The sequence below is a fragment of the Carlito syrichta genome, unplaced genomic scaffold (genome assembly GCF_000164805.1).
Source record: "Carlito syrichta isolate Samal-C Ts95f unplaced genomic scaffold, Tarsius_syrichta-2.0.1 Scaffold315407, whole genome shotgun sequence".
Classification (NCBI taxonomy): domain Eukaryota; kingdom Metazoa; phylum Chordata; class Mammalia; order Primates; family Tarsiidae; genus Carlito; species Carlito syrichta.
The window spans coordinates 1,550,938-1,569,364 of record NW_007259503.1 but is presented as its reverse complement, the minus strand read 5'-3'; the positions used below and the strand labels follow the sequence as shown (position 1 = coordinate 1,569,364).

Below are 18,427 nucleotides of genomic sequence, written 5' to 3'. Positions count from 1 at the left end.
GCTGGGATTACAGGCTGAACCACCATGCCTGGCTGGGTTGTTTCGTTTTAAAACCAGTCAAAAAATAACTGAAGAAACATCGTAATGACAAGCACTGGTACACTTTACTACATTTAAAAATTATTCTTACCAGTGCCAAAAACTGCTGTGGAAGTAGAAGGCCGCTCAACTGGTGAACTCTGGACAACTTCTACTATGTTTGGGGATAATTCTTGATTGGCAGGTTCAATCTGAGGATGACTCTGTTGAGTGGGTTGCACAAAGGCTGTAGCTTGAGTCTGTTGTTGAACAGTTAAGATGGGTTGAGAGATAGAAGGCTGGACATTAGGACTAGTAGAACGAACAGATCCACTTGTGCTTCCAAACACTGGAACATGTTCCACAGGCCCTTCTGACTGCATAGCTGAAAAGTAATTATGGTGCTTGATGTAAGTCTTCTATTTTTACCAAAGCTGAAATTATCCTTCCCTATTCTGTGACATATGTCATGTTTTGCACAGTTTTGTATAGTTATTCTCTCACCAATTAGACAAAACACGTTGGGGAAAGGTAATGTACTATGCATTTTTATATTACCTATGTGACTAATATGACAGAATGCAATACATTGTTGACTGACTTTAATAAATATTTAAACTGTTTTTGCATATATTATTCCACTTACATTATTACCAAATGAAATTAATGAAATTAAGAAACTTCAAGTCAAATTAGAAGTTTACATTAGGCATCACTGTTTTTAATTGATGTAAACATGATGTTTAATTGGTAACATAGTTAATAATTTTATTGCATGAAGCTGAAATAAAATATTCTGTACTTTTACAGCATATACACATATCACATATTTCTAAATACTTGAATAATTCACTGAATTCAACATTTGTCAAGGTAAGAATCTAAGAAATATACATGTAGCAAAGTTTTACTGAATATCTATTTTGGTGGTTGAGTAAAGAGATTAAACAATAAACTTTCTTGCTCTTGAGGAGCTCAATCTAGAGGAGTAAAAAAAGCACATATACAAATGAATAAAAACAGAGTTGTAAGTGCTATAATGAGTAACAAAGAGCTGTGGGGAAAAAGTGGGGAAAGCAGTGAAAAGGTCAGAAAGTTGTAGTGAAAAAGTGATATTGGGTTGAACCAGTAATTTATTTATTTTTGTTTTGTTTTTTTGAGACAAGGTTTGACTCTGTTACCCAGGGTGGAATGCAATCGTGCAATCATAATTCACTGTAGCCTCAAACTCCTGAGCTCAAGCGCTCTTCCTGCCTCAGCCTCCTGAGTAGCTGGCATTATAGGCATGCATCATCACACCTGGCTAATTTTTAAAACCCTTTTTGCAGAGATACGGGTCTTGCTATGTTGCTCAAGCTGGTCTCAAACTCTTGGCCTCAAGTGATTCTCCTGCCTCAGTCTTCCAAAGCATGGGGACTATAGATGTGAACCACTGCTTCTGGCCTTAAGCCAGTAATTTAATATGCTTTTCATTTAAAAAAAAATTTTTAAGTTTATTTTTAAAGATATGAGGTACAATTCAGTATTACGTATATAAGTGGTACAGGTAAAGTTTGGGCCTCCCTTTGGTCCCCACTTTGCCTGATTTGAGATCAGGTACTATTATTGATGTGTTCCCTCACTCCCCACTCGTCACCGCCCACCCTGGCAGCATCCTGCTACTGCCACTCCCTTTCTTATAGTATTATGGTAAATGTTCAGGGTCCACTTATAAGTGAGAATATCCGGCACTCTGTTCTTTGTTTCTGTGATGGATCACTGTGTGATGACAGACTCCACAGTATGGTTTTTCAAAGTGGGTTTTATATCACTTTCTCAGTTGTTAGAAGTGAAAATTTGGGGGGTGCTTAAAGGGGGTATTTCCCCCCTTCTGTAGTTTAAAAACAAAGCAAAGCAGAAAAGAAGGAAGGGAAGGAGGAAATGTGCTGCATTAACAAGTATCCTGGGAGGTATATACTTCAAATATTAAATATGCACTTTTACAATGATGTCTGACTTCAACTTTAGTGGATGCTTCACTTATCCTTAAAGTTAGTCACCTTCTCGTAATAAAATTAAATAAGTAGTCAACTCAACCAGATCTATATTATTTTACCAACCTTCTTGTGATTCTACTTGCGTAGTAGGCATCACTGTAGCTGTTGGGGTAGTAGTAGGATTTGTAACAGTTGCAGGTGTAACCATTGGACGGATACTAGCCCTGGGTGTTGACTTATTCCCTGCCATAGCTGCAGCTGTCACTTTACTTGGAGTAGACACAACAGGAGTCGGCTTGATATTGGCTGTTGGTGGGTCTGATGTGCTGGCACTTATAGGAGAAAATGTAAAAATAATAATTCACAAAAAAATCAGGCAGTTTTAAAACAAATATTGCTAACAAACAGTGAATACAGTTCTAGTTTTTGTTCACTAAATATCTCAAAATTCTTATTGAAGAGGGTCTAAATTTAAGCAATAAAAACTGTGCAGAGAATGCTCTGGAGTGATGCATCCTGACACTCAAGAATGTATCCAAGTGCTGAATTGCTGAACTCAAGTCTCTGCTCAGACTTTTAATGCTTGTCATCATATAACATCACAGTGAGCCGGGCATGGTGGCTCACGTGAGAGGACTGCCTATGTCCATGGGTTTGAAACCAACCTGGGCAACATGGTGAGATCTTGTCTCTACAATAAATCAAAAAAATTAGCTGGGCATGGTAGTACACGCCTGTAGTTCCAGTTACTTGGAAGGCTGAAGTAAAAGGATTGCTTGATCCCAGCAGGTTGAGGCTGTGGTGATCCTAAGTATGTCACTGCACTCCAGCCTGGGAGTCAGTGAGACTTCAACTCAAAAACAAAACAAAACATCACAGTGAAAACCAGTAGAGGCCAAAATTAAAAGGCAATCACAAACTAAAAGATGAGAGATGTTTTCTCTGTCACAAAGCTCTACCCAATAGGACCAAAAGTTTGCTGAAAATAAAGAGTTGGCAACTACATGATACAGTTTTGCATGGATAAATGGCACTTTATAACAGAATAGAACAGAATTTTTACAAAATCTATATATTTTATACAAATATATAGATTTGTTTCCCTCCAAAAGATCACTAGATATTCCTTAAACTTTAATAAAAGAACTGAAACGCACATTCCTCTTTCACCAGAAGCTGGAGTTGTTTTCAATGTGATCTGTCTCTGTTGTTCTGGGACCTATAAAGAGAAAAATGTAGATTTTTTGTGCCCACCAAATAATGCCACTAAAATATTTTACTATTGCTAATTCTCTCTGTATACTGTGAATTTTAGCTAAAACTAACTCTGAGAAAGTCTCCTAAATCTTAGGTACTTTCAAGCAAAATGTATACACACACAAAAAAAGAGATTTGCCATTTAAACATAATTAGCAAATCACCTTATTAGTAGGTTCTTGAGGCTCATCTCTCTGCTCAAGGTGTCTCTCTTGATGCTCCCTGAGTTCTCTTTCCAAGCGACTAATTCGACCTTCATATTGGGACTTAAGAGCAGTCATACGAACATCCAATTCATCTTTCTGCTGATCTAAGGCGCCATTCCTTTGTTTAAGTTCTTCGTTTTCTTTAGTTAGCTGATCTTTTACACCTAAAGAAGTAACCATATAATTATATTGATATAATCAAACACTGAAAACATTGTTGATGCACTTAACTGGCAAACAAAGATCACACCAGATCTGTTACCATACTTTAAGAACTCTGGTTAGTTCTGAAGCACTATGTAACTCAAGTTTTAAACACACTCATACTTATTACTCAAATATAAAATATACTTACTTCAACATAAAAATGTTACTGTTTCTAACTAAAATCTCAAAGAGCTAGAATCTTAGTAGGGGCTCTTTCATATGGTCTTTAGTATTTCAATGTATTATTTAATCTATTATTTGTGAATTGTGAATTTTATATAATCTATAGCATATGTTCAAAAATAACTCAACAACTTTTAAAATGAAATAAATTGCTGTCTTAGAGAGAAATAAAATAATGCTCATAATAAGAGCCAACTGATTTGACATTTTATTTACTCAGCAGACTGGCAAGCAGGGCTGAGTAAGGTCCTGAGCCTTGCAGAACTGGGCGCCTCATAAATCTGAAACAGCACTCTCCTTGAAGGGTTAGAAGAGTTTTCTGCCAAAAAAAAAATCTCCAGGCTGGTAAGATCTAGTGCCATTTACAGAAGGCATCTGTGTTCAAAGGGTCTCTGTTACAAAGTAGAATTGCTACACACTAATGCAGAAGGATAGCAGTACTTTCATCTATTACCAGCCAGCAATTATGAAAAACTTCCTCAGTGTATCAAGGACAGCACATCACTTGAAAATTAAGATTGCTCTATATTTATGTCTAACTAAACATACCTAATATTTAAAGCACGTGCACACATACACATACAAATCACTTTATAGTATATACTTTTTTCTTTCCTATTTAATTTTAAGTCTGCATCACATAACCAACTTTCACTACCAAGTTCAAACCTTAAAGTAACAGAAATTTACCAGCTAAGTGTGCAATTTTTGATTTTGCTGCTACAATAGCCTTTCTTGTTTTTTCTTCCTTTTCGGTTATCTGTTGTCGGAGCTGCTCCTCTTGTGTGGTTCTATCTTGAAGATCCTGACGAAGTCGTGCAAGTTCAGATTGAAGCTGCACAGTCTGTTCCTGGAGATTTCTTGTTTCCATCTCTTTTTCAGATAATGTCTTATTTAAAAGGAAACAAAGTATTCACCATGGAATTCAATCAAATCATTATAAATTTTATGTCCTATAAAACTAAGGTTAACTCTTACTGATTTGCTCTTTGTTTTGATTAAATGGAAGTACAAATATAAAAATGGTGGTCAAACCAACTAAGTAGATACTTGAAGATGATTAGATACTATTTACATACACGAGTTGTTCAAAGTAAAAAGAATAAAATGTACCCATTCTCACATGATAAGATGATAAAATAAAGTGTTCATGATTAACACTTATTTCCTTAGGTGAACAACAAGGAAAGAATTAGGGACATACACCTTACACTGCTCTCACTCATACCTTCTGCAGATTCTCTACTTGACTCTCAAGTGATTTTGACTTTGTTTCAGCTTGATTGAGGTTTTCTTTGAGCTCCTGCATCTCCTGGATTGAGATATGCTGTTCCTGATGGTCTCCAGAAGACTGAGCCGATGTTTCCATAACCTAAGATAAAAGTAGTAACAGTATATATTCAGTAATTCTACTTCTACAAGTTTATCTAAGGAAATAATCATAGCTATGCAAAATCCTTGAGGGTATTCAAATTTTCTATTTAACAACTTTAATGTCTAAAAATAGAGAATTAGTTCAGTAAATTATGTTTTTCTCTACAACTGGATACTAAATAGCTAATCATGTTTTTCTTTACAACTGGATACTAAACAGCTATTATGCCCAAAATATATAAATTTTTGATATAGATGTTTTCATAATAATGAAACAACTGAAAAAAAAGTATGTAAATGATATCATTTGAAAAAATATATTACATGTACAGAAAAGTAGTCTAACATGCTAATAGTGTTAGCATAATAGAGTTATGTTAGCATAATAGAGGGTGAGAATTTGGGATTTTTTTCTTTATATTATTTTCTAATTTGACATGTGATAAATATACATTAAGTCAACATACAAATCCTTTGTATCAACTTTGGAAATTAAAAACAAGATTTAGATCCCAAATAAAACGAACATTTTTGAATTCCTTGAAAGGTGGTTAACATAAACAACTTATTTAAACTATACAAATCCCAGTTAGACATCATTTTTTATATACATAATTTTAATTGGCAATGAGTTTTGACAACACAGGTTTAAAAGGAACAGTATTAGAAATGTAGAAACTGAACTAAGTATCTAGATTTTATCAAGATCTCTGAGTTTAAAATGCACTTTTGGACATAGTAAAATAACCAATCTTAAACCAAATAAAGATATCACATATGTTTACAGATGATGTTAGAATCTAAAACCAGTAATATTGACAATTATAAAGAAATAAGATTTTTGTAAGAGTCATCCTATTTTTTTCGTTTTAAAGAAAAGTTTCTCACAAGCCTCCATGTTCATTTTAACTGGGTGTATATGTGGATTCTTAGGGCAACTCTCTGGAAAAAGAAACTCGCTCTTTTAAATTTTCTTCACTGTGTGTTGACTGCTTTCTGTGTCTAACTTCCTTATTCACGTAAATAAAACATAATTTTTAAAAAAGAGAAAACAGTTTCTAAAAGTACCTTATCCTGTTGTGCTTTAAGTTCTTCATATTGAGTCTTGTACCTGCGTCCAATTTTCTTGACTTGGGTAATGGTTTTAACTTTTTCTTGTATATCAATTATTTTGGCATCTAAGTCCTTCTGGATGGCTTCCTTTTCGGTTCTTACTTTATTTAAGTCTTCCTTCAGATTCTGAATTAAGTTTTGGTTGTTAGTCAAACTTGCATTTGATCTTTAAGAAATGGGGGAAAGGAAAAAAAAACTAAATATGTAGAACTTTTTTCAAATTTTGAAATACTTCAAACAAAAGTTTACATTGTGTTACTTTAATAACAGTTTATTTAAAATCCTAAAAGACATATACTTCAAAGGATTAAATACTTAACTTACAAATTTATAGTCCTTTGGAAAGACCTTACTACAGAGGCTCACATGTCCATTTTAGAGGTGAGGAAAACTGAGCCACTACTAAGCTACTGTGCATGGTCAAGTACCATACACAATTTTACAAAGTAAAATCAAGTGATGGCACCTAGAGTTTAATTCAGACCCGTTTGAGAGCAAAACTTACATTCTTTCTACTGTATCAGGTGCTGTCAACTTCTTCTGTAAAGGGCTAGAGGAAGTATTTTAGGCTTTTTGGGCCACATGCAATCTTTGTTGCATGTTCCTCTTAAAAACAAAACTTTAAAAAACATAAAAATCATTCTTCACTTATAAGCTGTACAAAAACAAGTCATGGGCTAGACTTGGCCTGTGGGTTATAGTTTGACAATCCCTGTATCATAAACTGGACTTGAAATCAGATGATCTGAATTAAGAATATGGGTTTAACAACTAACTCTAACATTCGGCAGTCAATCTTTCTGGATTTTCCTCATCTCTAAGATTAAAAAATATCTCTCCTACTGAACATGCCAGACTACTGTTATAAAGAGAATATACATCAAAATAATTTATAAGCTATAATGCAACATATAAATAGGGGCAATGGAATCGACAAGTTATACTAAAGAAACACTAATATTTAATTTCTTATCTTTAGAGGGCAACACTTCACTATAAGTTCATTTAAGAAAAATTTAACTTAAAAACTTCCCTTAAAGATTCACATATAAAAGCTAAGCAAAAAAGTATAAAAAAACCTACTTGTAAAAATTACATTGACAGCTGTCTAGAAAACAAATTAATTTAGCTTTACTTACACCGAACAGCTTTTTAAAGAATAATAATGAGATATAGAGAAATAACTCCCTATTATGAGAACAATATCCTTATATATATTTTATATATGAAGGCATAATATTAAATCACTGTTTGCTTGACTCCATAGAGAAACAGAAAAACCAGGAAGCAACTGGGGAGTCACACAAAAGAGTTGAAATAAACTTTATATGATTTGAGGCTGTTTTCCATATACCTTGCAATCTCAGCTTTAAGTCTCCCAATTTCTTCAGTCAATTGTTGAATACGTTTGGTATGAACTTCCTTTTCAGAAAGGAGCTTCCGATATTCTTCTGTATCTGGATCTTTCTGCTGACTTACTAGATGCTAGAGTGACAAAAATGCATACTCGATTTTTTAGGTTTATGAAATAAATGTGCTATAGTAAAATGGTGGAATATCTAATTATGTGTACGTTAGGTGTCCCACATACAAAGTAATTGATCAAGTACCAAACAAGATATTAAGAGCAAACAAAGCTTTAATTTGTTAGCTAAAGCTAGCCAAAATGTAAGAGGAAAAAATTCCAGTGTCATTAGCAGCTCATTATTTTTCATTATTTGTGAAGAAACATTTCACATTAGTTACAATGAGGCAAAATAAAAGAATCGTAAAAAAACTTTTATTATTAAGTACCTAATTTCACTAAAGTGACATTTATAAGAAAAAAAAATGTATGAAATACATTGAAATCAAAACAAACACACAAGTATTTTCTAAGGTAAACTGCTTTACATCATTTAATTTGTGACAATAAGAGTGGTATTATAACCTCATTTTACTAAAGAGGAAAACTGTAGCTGAGAGGTTAATAAAGTCTCACGCACAAACCACATAACAGTATGTGCAAAGCAGATTTCCAGTCTTCTGTCTGAATAGAGGTAGAGTTCCTACCACATTATGTATATGGTTTCTCCCCCCAAGAAGGTTCCAGTGAATAAGCCTTCTTCTTAAAGCACTCCAATCAACTGTACAAATTCCAATTTGCACATATTAAAGTATTTTAGAGATGACATGAAAGCCTAAAACTTCGGAGTCATAGGAAATTAATTAACCACTTTTTAAAAATAACCAAACTGGCTGGGTGCAGTGGCTCACCCTGTAACCCCAGCACTTTGGGAGGCTGAGGTGGGAGGATCACCTGAGCCCATGAGTTCAAGACCAGCTATGCAACATAGTGAGAACTTGCCTCTACAAAAAAATAAAGAAATTAGCCAGTCATGGTGGTGCATGTCTGTAGTCTTTGCTACTAGGGAGGCTGAGGTGGAAGAACTGCCTGAGCCCAGGAGGTAAAGGTTGTAGAGCCAGGATCATACCATTCTGCTCCAGTATGGGAGACAGAGATAGAGTCAGATCCTGACTCAACAACAGCAGCAAAATTCAAACTATAATAAAAAACTTTAATATATTGAATTATAAGTTTAACATCTGCCACATATATACATGTAACATATTAATTCGACTTTCACAATAATTTTCACTAGTTCTTCAAATATTTTTAACTCCCTAAATTTTACCCTATTATTTAAAATCAGCATGTTTCTATGTTTGGAATAGGGTTAACTGATTTACCTGGTTACGTGCTTTCCAACGTTTGACATCCTCTTCTAGTAACTTCTTCTCTGCCTGCAACATACCGCTTTTTTCACTCAGCTCAGCATTAGCCTCTTGTAAGGGTAAAATATCTAACTCCAGTTTCCTCACCTGAAAATAGTGCCAATAGTTTTTTAACAACTAATAATCCATTCATTATATTATTAAAAATAATAACATGCCTTCACTTGACTACTACAAACCTTTGCTTGCATCTGCTGTAGATCCTGTTCTAATCTCTCCTTTTCTTCTCTTAGCATCTTATTGGTCTCCATAACTACATTCATTGTTTCGGTTTTCTTCATCAGCTCTTCATGTTGAGCCATTGTTTTTGCAGTTACCTAAGATTCCAAATAGATATACACAACATCTAAAAATAGTTGAAAGGCTAACCTTTCCTACCAGTTATATTCTTTCCTATAACAATAAAGAGAGGAGGCAAGTTTCAACTTTCAAAATGGAAAGTTTTGAAAGTTTATATATTTATTTTTCTATGATGCATGCTAATTGCAAAGCAATTACAAAGATGAAATTACAAAGATGAAAGTAAAAAGACTACAAATCCCACCAACAAATAAATAACTAGTATTAACATTAGGTAAAAGAATCAATCTAGTCTTCTATTCAGCCTTCTGTATCCATTTTTCTTGCTACACTGAATTTATAATAGCGCTAAGATGATGTTTTTTTATCTTCAATTTTCTTGCCTCTTGTTCAGAACTCCTTCATTTTGTTCTGATGTTTTATCACTCTGGTTTTGAGCAATTTTACTGAGTATCTGTTCAACTATGAAGAATTTTTTTTCTTCTTATTGGGTATAATTTGTCCACCTTTTGCCCATGATGTATTTTCTTCCCCCACTACTTTTAAAGCTACAGCATATTTCACAATTGTCATGCTATACTGCTTATGCTCAAACAGATATTAGATTATTTTTGATACATGTGTTACTTCTTGATTCTTTTCCTCTTGTACCTACAGACTGGTTTTCTCCTCTGAACTTGTTTACAGGCTGGACATTTTCTAGAATTTGCTTTCTTATAGGCCAAAGAAGTAGCAAAGGAAGCAGAAGAGACTGAGACAATATGCAATCCTTGTTAGAAACCCTGATTCTGCCCTATTTTCCTCCAAGCATTAACTCCATTGCATTAGGGGCCTGTTTATCACTTCCATGGTGAGACAGAATGGAATTTGGATTGTTTTCTCAATAGCACATATTCTGGAACTTTCAGCATCTGCTGAAAATATAAATCTCATAAACCTAACTATCTAGTTTCTCTGCTCAGTGGTTTCTCATATCAGTCATTAAAACTACTTATCAGTTATAAGAAGTTACATATTTTAACATCTTCATTTCCTTCCTTTTAGATGTGGTGTATATTACTGTACCTCCTTAGAATGATGTAACTCAACAATAAGTTTTTGGGTGGTAGCATGGGATAAGAAATTGAACTTATGTTATAATCATCCATTTCATTATAGTACCTTCTTTTTCTTTCTTTGGTTGCTAGTTTTGACTACTTTTTTGCTCCTTTGCTGAGAAAGAAATATTATGTAGTAGTTTTAATCTATCATTTTATCAAAGAATTACTATCTAGATATATAAACAATGATAACTAGAATTAATTATGATAGCTGGAATTTATTAAGCATACACTATATACCAGATATAGTTCTAATTGTTTTGTGTGCATAAACTAACTTAATCTTAATTATCATTATTCAAATATTACAGATGAGGAAACCAAGACCAAGGAAGTTAAACAATGCACCCAAGGCCACAAAGCTAAGGGTATGAAGCTAAAAATGGAAAACATGCAGTTTGGTTAAAGAACCTTCACTCTTAACCATGATATCAGTGTTTAACAAATATTTAATAAATCTACAAGCCTAGGAAGAATTGTTATTTCAAATTAAATTTTATGCTACATTAAGTGGTAGAAACATAAATAAGCTCTTTTCTTTTTATTAAACAATTGCTTCCTTAAAGCTTAGTATACATACCTGGACTTTCTCTCTTTCAGCATTTAGACTATCCTGCAGTTCTTGTAGCTCTCTTTCTAAAAGTTCAACCCTTTGTCGATAACGCAGACTCTCAACCTGAGCCACCTCAAATCTAGTTTCAGCAATTTCTTTTTCTCGTCGTATAAACCTGTAAGAACACAGACACTAAAACTTTATTTCAATTTTAAAAAGCCAATATTCCAAAACTTGGGTAATTTCTAAGATAAAAATCATACACTTTAATAATTATTTTCATGTTTTCATTAATAATAAATAATGGGAGATGCTATTTTTTTATCATAGCTTTTGGCTTTGAAATGTATATCTTTAAAATGGTCTGAAAGACATTTAGTTTTTCAAAAGGATGCTGCTCAAATTCATATTATCAGATTCAAATTTAAAGTCATTTATTTAATATGACTAAATGTTAAAAGGTGGCTCAGCCTGTAATCCTGCGCCTTTAGGAGGCTGAGGTGAATGGATTGCCTGAGCCCACGGGTTCGAGACCTGCCTGGGCAGCGAGAGCTCATCTCTACAATAAATCAAAAAATCAGCCGGGCGTGGTAGCGCATGCCTGTAATTCCGGCTACTTGGAAGGCTGAGGCGGAAGGATCGCCGGAGCCCAGCAGGTCGAGGCTGCGGTGGCCGGGAGTGGCCACTGCACTCCAGTCTGGGCGACAGACTGAGACTCCAACTCAAAAAAAAAAAAAAAAAAAGTTATGGGTTTGTTGGCCAGTTAAAAAAATGAGCCTTATATCAAAATTGTGTATAACCCTCCTCTAATTTATTTCATTTCAGTTGTTATACCACAGAAATGAAGCATTAAGAACATTTGATTACCTGAGAATTTCTAAAATTTGTTCTTGGGATTTTCCTTCTTCACTGAGGGATACATTCAATGAACCTTGTACACCTTCCTTCACAGAGGCAACTACCTTGTCACTTAATTTCTCAATCTGGTCATGAAGTAATCTGTTTTGCTTTTCTAGGTCTTCACAACGAGACACACATTTAGAAACTTCATCCTGGAAGCGAAAAGTCAATCATAATAACAGATTTTCCAATGTACATTAATGAAAAAAAAATAATCCCACTCTCCAGAATACTCTATCATGATCTACAACAATACCTTTAACATTCTCTCTCTTTCCTCCCAAGATGCTTTACACTCCAACAACTGTGATTCTGCTTTCTGGGTTGTTTCTTCCAAATGCTGACGGACTGATGTCATTTTTGAAACCTGTTCCTTCGCAGTTTGTAGAGCTTCAACATCAGCAGCATGTAGTATCAATTCTCTCTCGTACTTATTCTGAGCTTCCACAGCTATTTTAGCCTGCAAGAAATTATTCCCCCATTGACACCAAAGACTGAAAGTCCATAAAGCTAGTCAGTACTTTTGGAAAAATGCACATTGCAGCTTTTAAAATAATAAAAGTATAAACAACTTAAAAGTAGCAAAATAGGAAAATAATGAAAATGGAACTGTATCTGCTACAGCTACTTAATGAAATATTAAAGAATTTTTTTTTTTTTTTTTTGAGTTGGAGTCTCGCTCCATTGCCCAGACTGGAATTCAATGGCACACTCACGGCCACCCCAGTGTCAACCTGCTGGGCTCCAGCAATCCTTCCGCCTCAGCCTTCCACGTAGATGGAACTACAGGCGTGTGCTACCATGCCCGGTTAATTTTTGATTTATTGTAGAGATGAGGTCTCGCCAAGTTACCCAGGCTGGTCTCAAACCCGCAGGCTCAGGCAATCCATTTGCCTTGGCCTTCCAGTGAAGGCTGAGCCACTGAGCCTGGCCTAAGAATTTATAATAATAAAACTTAGAAGTCTGTAGCAACTTGGAACAAACTTTTTTTAAAAGAAAAAACCAAATATAAGTCAGCTATATAGAATGCAAGCATACTCACACAAACTTAAGAAAACAAAGGGAAATGAAAATAATTGATTTAGATATGGAATTATAGATACATTGTTTGATTTTGATTTCCAATGTTAAGTTGTCTGGCAATAAGCCAAGGAAAACCCATTTTTAACTAATTTACTTTTGAGGGAATTCTTCTCTATTCCATTTTTACTGATGCACATATGTTATATATAAGAAATAACATGACCAAAGGAATAGGTATTAACATACTAATCAACTTAAAAATGAGAACTTTACTAATATCCTTTCACGTATTCTTTAATAACTCCCACTTTACTGAATTGTCTTATCATTTCTTGTTTGTACACATAGCTTTATATATGTGCACGTACATATATATATATATATATATATACTTAAAATAATGAGATGTTGCTTTTAAAAGTTTTATTAAAAGTGCTGTATAGAAACCTATATAAGCTCAGCAATGTATTTAAAATGTTATCAAGAAGTCCTTGTTTTGTTAAAGAAAGTTATCTCTATTTTGTTTATAATACAATTTTACAAGAAGATCTAGCGAAGGACTACAGTAGTAAAAAATGTTCATAAATGAGAACAAGTAAACATTTTAGTTTTTTACTCTTGTTTTAATAATTTTTCACACTTGTCAAGATTGCTTTGTTAATGAATGGCACACTATTTATTTTTACCTTTCATCTATACTTTTCTTGTAAGATTCCCCCAGTCCCCAAAATGTATAAATATATTTCAAGAACCACTCTCAAGGATCAAACCCCATTTCTCAATAATTGGCTCTGAGAGCAACACTTACTTGTTCCTGACAGTCACGTCTGGCTTGCTGCTCATTACTTAGAGCTGTGCTTGCTCTCTGAAGAGCTTCCTGTACTTCATTCTGAACACTAGAAAGTGTTTTCTTCAACTCAGATAACTAAGTAGAAAGAACAAGATTAAAACCAGAGTTAACAGTAAACTCACCTGAAGAATACTATATTGCATTACTGTACTAAAGAAAAATTTTTAAAGATCCAATTAGCCCAAAGGACAACTGCTAAATTTTCAAGTTATAACCTGATATAATCTAATGTACAACTTTGCAACTCTATATCAACGCCCTAACTAACAGTCTGAGGTAGAGGCTTCTAAAAGAAGCACAGATACCCACTTCTCTAAGGTAGTCTAAAATTTTAAAAATGAAATGTATACAGATACACAGGGATGAGTAAAACTAAAGTTGCTGCCTATGTGTTCAATAAATTTCTGTTGATATGAACTAAATGGTAACTAATGAACTAGGTAAAATGATCCAAATCAAATATATAAGAAAAAAATTAATACGGATAAATTTACCTGTTGTTCCATGCTCTCGATGGCTTTTCTCTTCTCATCCTGAAGTTCTTGTTTTTCCTTCTCTACTTCCATCAACTTCTTTTCCAGTTGTGTCTGAAACTCAGCTGACTCTTTTAAACGAATTTCAATATTCTTATGGACTTCTTCTGTCACCTGCACCACATTACAAACAATAAAACAGAAAAATTATACAAATTTAATTATCTTCTCCAAATCTAAACTAAATGTGAGAAGCACTAAAATAAATCAGAAAAAGAACCATCACGTGTGATTCGAGGATTCAACAACAGAAATAGCATGCAAATGTATAAGGAAAAATTACTTTGCACCTTGACTACTGACCAAAATTTTTCTCTTTTGAAATAAAATTTCCAATCTCTCATTTTTCCCTCAATCCTCACATACCCTTGCCAAATCTATCTATTCTACCATTGAATGAACTCTGTATCTTCCAAAGTACCACATTAACTTTCTAAGCAAGAAAAAAAGAAAAAAAATCTTATTATGGCTTGTTAATAGAAAACCAATGGCTCTTAGTAAACTTACAGATTATTTATTATGATATTCAAAATCTTTGACATTTGGTTCTCAACTAATTTCATAATTATATTTCCCACTATTTTACTTCACAAATTCAATACACTACTCAAATTGTCATCATCTGAAGTCTTTCTACTTTGGCTGAAGGATCCTACTACATGGAATACCTTTACTATATTTTACAATCCAGATAATACCTTCATTCAGGGCGCTGCACAAATTCCATCTTGAGAAACCATGCATACCCAGGAGACAACTTCCCTTACCTCTTTTCCTCCTCAACATTTGAACCGTACTTTTCTATAGCAATTATACCCTCTCCTTTACTTCATGAATTCTGTGTATGTTTGTTTTATCTGGCTTATTATACTTAAGTACTTTCAGGAGGTTAAGAGTAATTATGTCAGTCAAATTCAGATCACAGTGCCTTATTTAACAGACTCCAAATTAAAAAAAAGAAGCTAATAAATGTGTTCAGATTGAGTTCAGAATTGTACATACCTGTTTTTCCTTGTTCAGGGATTCTTCTAAACTAGTAACCATTGCTCGATACTGTTCCACATTACTAGTACTTGTTTTGAGTCTCTCCTTCAAGTCATTCACCTGCTCTTCTGCCTGCCTTAGCTGACTCAGAAGATCATCTATATCTTCTTTGCTGTTAGGCTGACCTAAAAGATATGATGGTTTTATTAAAATTAATATCTTAAATAGTATCAGAGGTGATTGTTATCAAACAGTTTGTGAAATTAGCATTTAAGGCTCAAATACAGAAATACTTAACTACCTAGAAAGTATATTTCAACACATGCTGAATATCAAAATAAAAACAAACAGGTATTTTTGTCATGTTACTTCAAAAGAAATTCAAATATTTGAAATCTGCTGTAATGAAAATTAAGAAAAGGATATTTAAAAGAGAACCTCAAATAGTTCCACCAAACTGAGATAGCTATGTGCAAAAACTAAACTCTAAATTTTTTAAGCATTATTTACTGTAAAACATTAAATTTTAATCATTTAGTCCAATTTTTGTTGTATCTAAAATACATTAAAAGGGCATAAAGTATAGGTTGAAAAGAGTATTTTCTTATCACGTGATATCAAGATTAGGTAACCATAGGTAACCATAAATCCATTATATGTATGTATCAGATATCTATGTGTTGTATGTATACACATATACACAGATGCTTCTTGACTTACAATGCATCCTGATAAACCCATCATAAGTTGAAACTATCATTAAGTTCAAAATACATTTAGTATACCTAACCTACTGAATGTCACAGCTTAGCTTAGCCTAGTCTACCTTAAATGTGCTCAGAGCACTTATATTAGCCTATAGTTAGGCAAAATCATCTAATACAAAGCCTATTGTATAATCAAGTATTGGCTAGCTCAGGCAATTTACTAAATAAATATTGCACTGAAGTAGTTTCTCTTGAACGTGTATTGCTTTTGCAGCACTGCCATGGTGAAAAATTGTGGAGGACTATCTGTATACACTTAATATTTTCCCTCTATTAAGAAATAAAATTGCCAGGCTCGGTGGCTCAGCCTGTAATCCCATGCTTTGGGAGGCTGAGGTGAGTGAACTGCCTGAGCCCGTGGGTTCGAGACATGCCTGGGCAACTTGGCGAGACCTCATCTCTACAATAAATCAAAAAAACTTAGCCGGGTGTGGTAGCGCGTGCCTGTAGTTCCGGTTACTTGGAAGGCTGAGGCGGAAAATCGCTGGAGCCCAGCAGGTTGAGGCTGCGGTGGCTGGGAGCGTGCCACTGCACTCCAGTCTGGGCGACAGAGTGAGACTCCAACTCAAAAAAAAAAAACAAGAAATAAAACCATATCCAAAAATTATATGGACACAAAGACTTTGAATTTGAAATGGAGTATTTACAAAGGGAAGCAAAAATCTAATGAAACCAATCTTTTACTTGAGGCTTCAAATGAACAAAAATTAGGAATACGACTTTATTTATTAATTTTTTTTTTTTTTTGAGTTGGAGTCTCACTGTCACCCAGACTAGAGTGCAGTGGCTGCTCCGGCCACCGCAGCCTCGACCTGCTGGTCTCCGGCGATCCTTCCACCTCAGCCTTCCACATAGCTGGAACTACAGGCGGGCGCTACCATACCCGGCTAATTTTTTGATTTATTGTAGAGATGAGGTCTCGTCTGCCCAGGCGGGTCTTGAACCTGCGGGCTCAGGCAATCCACTCACCTCAGCCTCCCAAAGGCGCGGGATTACAGGCTGAGCCACCGAGCCCGGCAGGAATACAACTTTAAAGGAGTTATTTCTTTGAGTGAAACTTGCCATTACAGATTTGGTAAATAACCTGATCTCAAAAGGGAAAGGATTAAAAATTCATATAATAATCCTCCTTGACCGGGCTCGGTGGCTCAGCCTGCAATTCTGAGCTTTGGGAGGCCACGGTAGAGACCGCCTGGGCAACTTGGCAAGAGCTCATCTCTACAATAAATCAAAAAATTAGCCGGGGGTGGTAGCACGCGCCTGTAGTTCCAGCTACTTGGAAGGCTGAGGCAGAAGGATTGCCGGAGCCCAGCAGGTTGAGGCTGCGATGGCTGGGAGCGGCCACTGCACTCCAGTCTAGGTGACAGAGTGAGACTCCAACTAAAAAAAAAAAAAAAAATTCCTCCTTAAGAAGATTAATTTTTAAAGTTTTAAGAAATGGAAAACAGAATATACATTGGTCAGGTAGCATGCAGAACTATTTTGAATATTCCAAGACTGTCAATTTAGAAGTGTAAGTCCCAAAGTGAGTTTTACTATATAAAGAGTTAAAGTTTTTTTTTAATTTTGTATTTTTCCTTTTACTAGCATCCACAAATAAAGCTATATACTTACAGAACACATTATAAACCTAAAGAAATACTTATTCTGTTCACTATTATATCAGTCTACATATTTATTTATTTACCTTTACCAGTTCTCTGAGAAGACTGAGAAGCAAGCTGGACTTCCATATTACAGAGGTGCTGTTTCAATGTAGCAATTTCCTTTTGAGCATTTTTTAACAGTTCTTTTGTGTTAAGATGAAGATTTGTCTCAGTATCCAATTGTCTCTTTGTATCTAAAAGTTGAACCTATAAGATAAAATATGTTAACTCTGTAAACACTAGCTTTAGGTTCCCCAGTAACGAGAGGTTCAAGTCATTTTTTTTTTTTTTTTACAGAGCCTTGGAACGCTGGCCAAGACAGAAAAAGAAAAAACAGATTTACCTTTCCACTTGAAACAGTCAAAAACACTAGACAAAATGCATGACAACAAATGAGATCTCAAAGATAGGAAACCAAAAAGAGGAGTACCACGATTGCCCTGACTTAATTTTGTTTCCAGGCTATGACAAAGGGCAAGAGAAATGAGGCAGAGATGAGGAGACTCACTGACAATAGAACACAGACCTGAGACTCCAGGGACACTAAAGCAGCTCAAGCTCATAAAGCAGAGTATCAGAGAGAAGAGAGTTGCATACAGAGTACACTGGAGATCTAGAGGGTCCCCTTTCAGTATTCAACAGAGTAGTGATCATTGCATGCA

At 34.7% G+C, this 18,427-nt stretch overlaps 1 protein-coding gene across 2 annotated transcripts in view; it reads right to left on the bottom strand.

Moving 5' to 3' along the window:
- Window positions 1–18,427, bottom strand: part of TPR (translocated promoter region, nuclear basket protein) — a 68,569-nt gene that overhangs the window by 17,000 nt on the left and 33,142 nt on the right. For both annotated transcript variants that reach the window (XM_021706307.1, XM_021706308.1), the window contains exons 22-38: window positions 17,807–17,972; window positions 15,371–15,537; window positions 14,330–14,482; window positions 13,794–13,910; window positions 12,219–12,422; window positions 11,930–12,114; window positions 11,090–11,237; window positions 9,289–9,426; window positions 9,065–9,196; window positions 7,689–7,819; window positions 6,290–6,500; window positions 5,076–5,219; window positions 4,538–4,736; window positions 3,416–3,621; window positions 3,152–3,213; window positions 2,118–2,326; window positions 131–403 (exon numbers count right to left, since the gene is read on the bottom strand). In XM_021706307.1, the coding sequence (XP_021561982.1) occupies window positions 131–403; window positions 2,118–2,326; window positions 3,152–3,213; window positions 3,416–3,621; window positions 4,538–4,736; window positions 5,076–5,219; window positions 6,290–6,500; window positions 7,689–7,819; window positions 9,065–9,196; window positions 9,289–9,426; window positions 11,090–11,237; window positions 11,930–12,114; window positions 12,219–12,422; window positions 13,794–13,910; window positions 14,330–14,482; window positions 15,371–15,537; window positions 17,807–17,972 (2,845 nt within the window). The remainder of the gene's footprint in view (window positions 1–130; window positions 404–2,117; window positions 2,327–3,151; window positions 3,214–3,415; window positions 3,622–4,537; window positions 4,737–5,075; window positions 5,220–6,289; window positions 6,501–7,688; window positions 7,820–9,064; window positions 9,197–9,288; window positions 9,427–11,089; window positions 11,238–11,929; window positions 12,115–12,218; window positions 12,423–13,793; window positions 13,911–14,329; window positions 14,483–15,370; window positions 15,538–17,806; window positions 17,973–18,427) is intronic.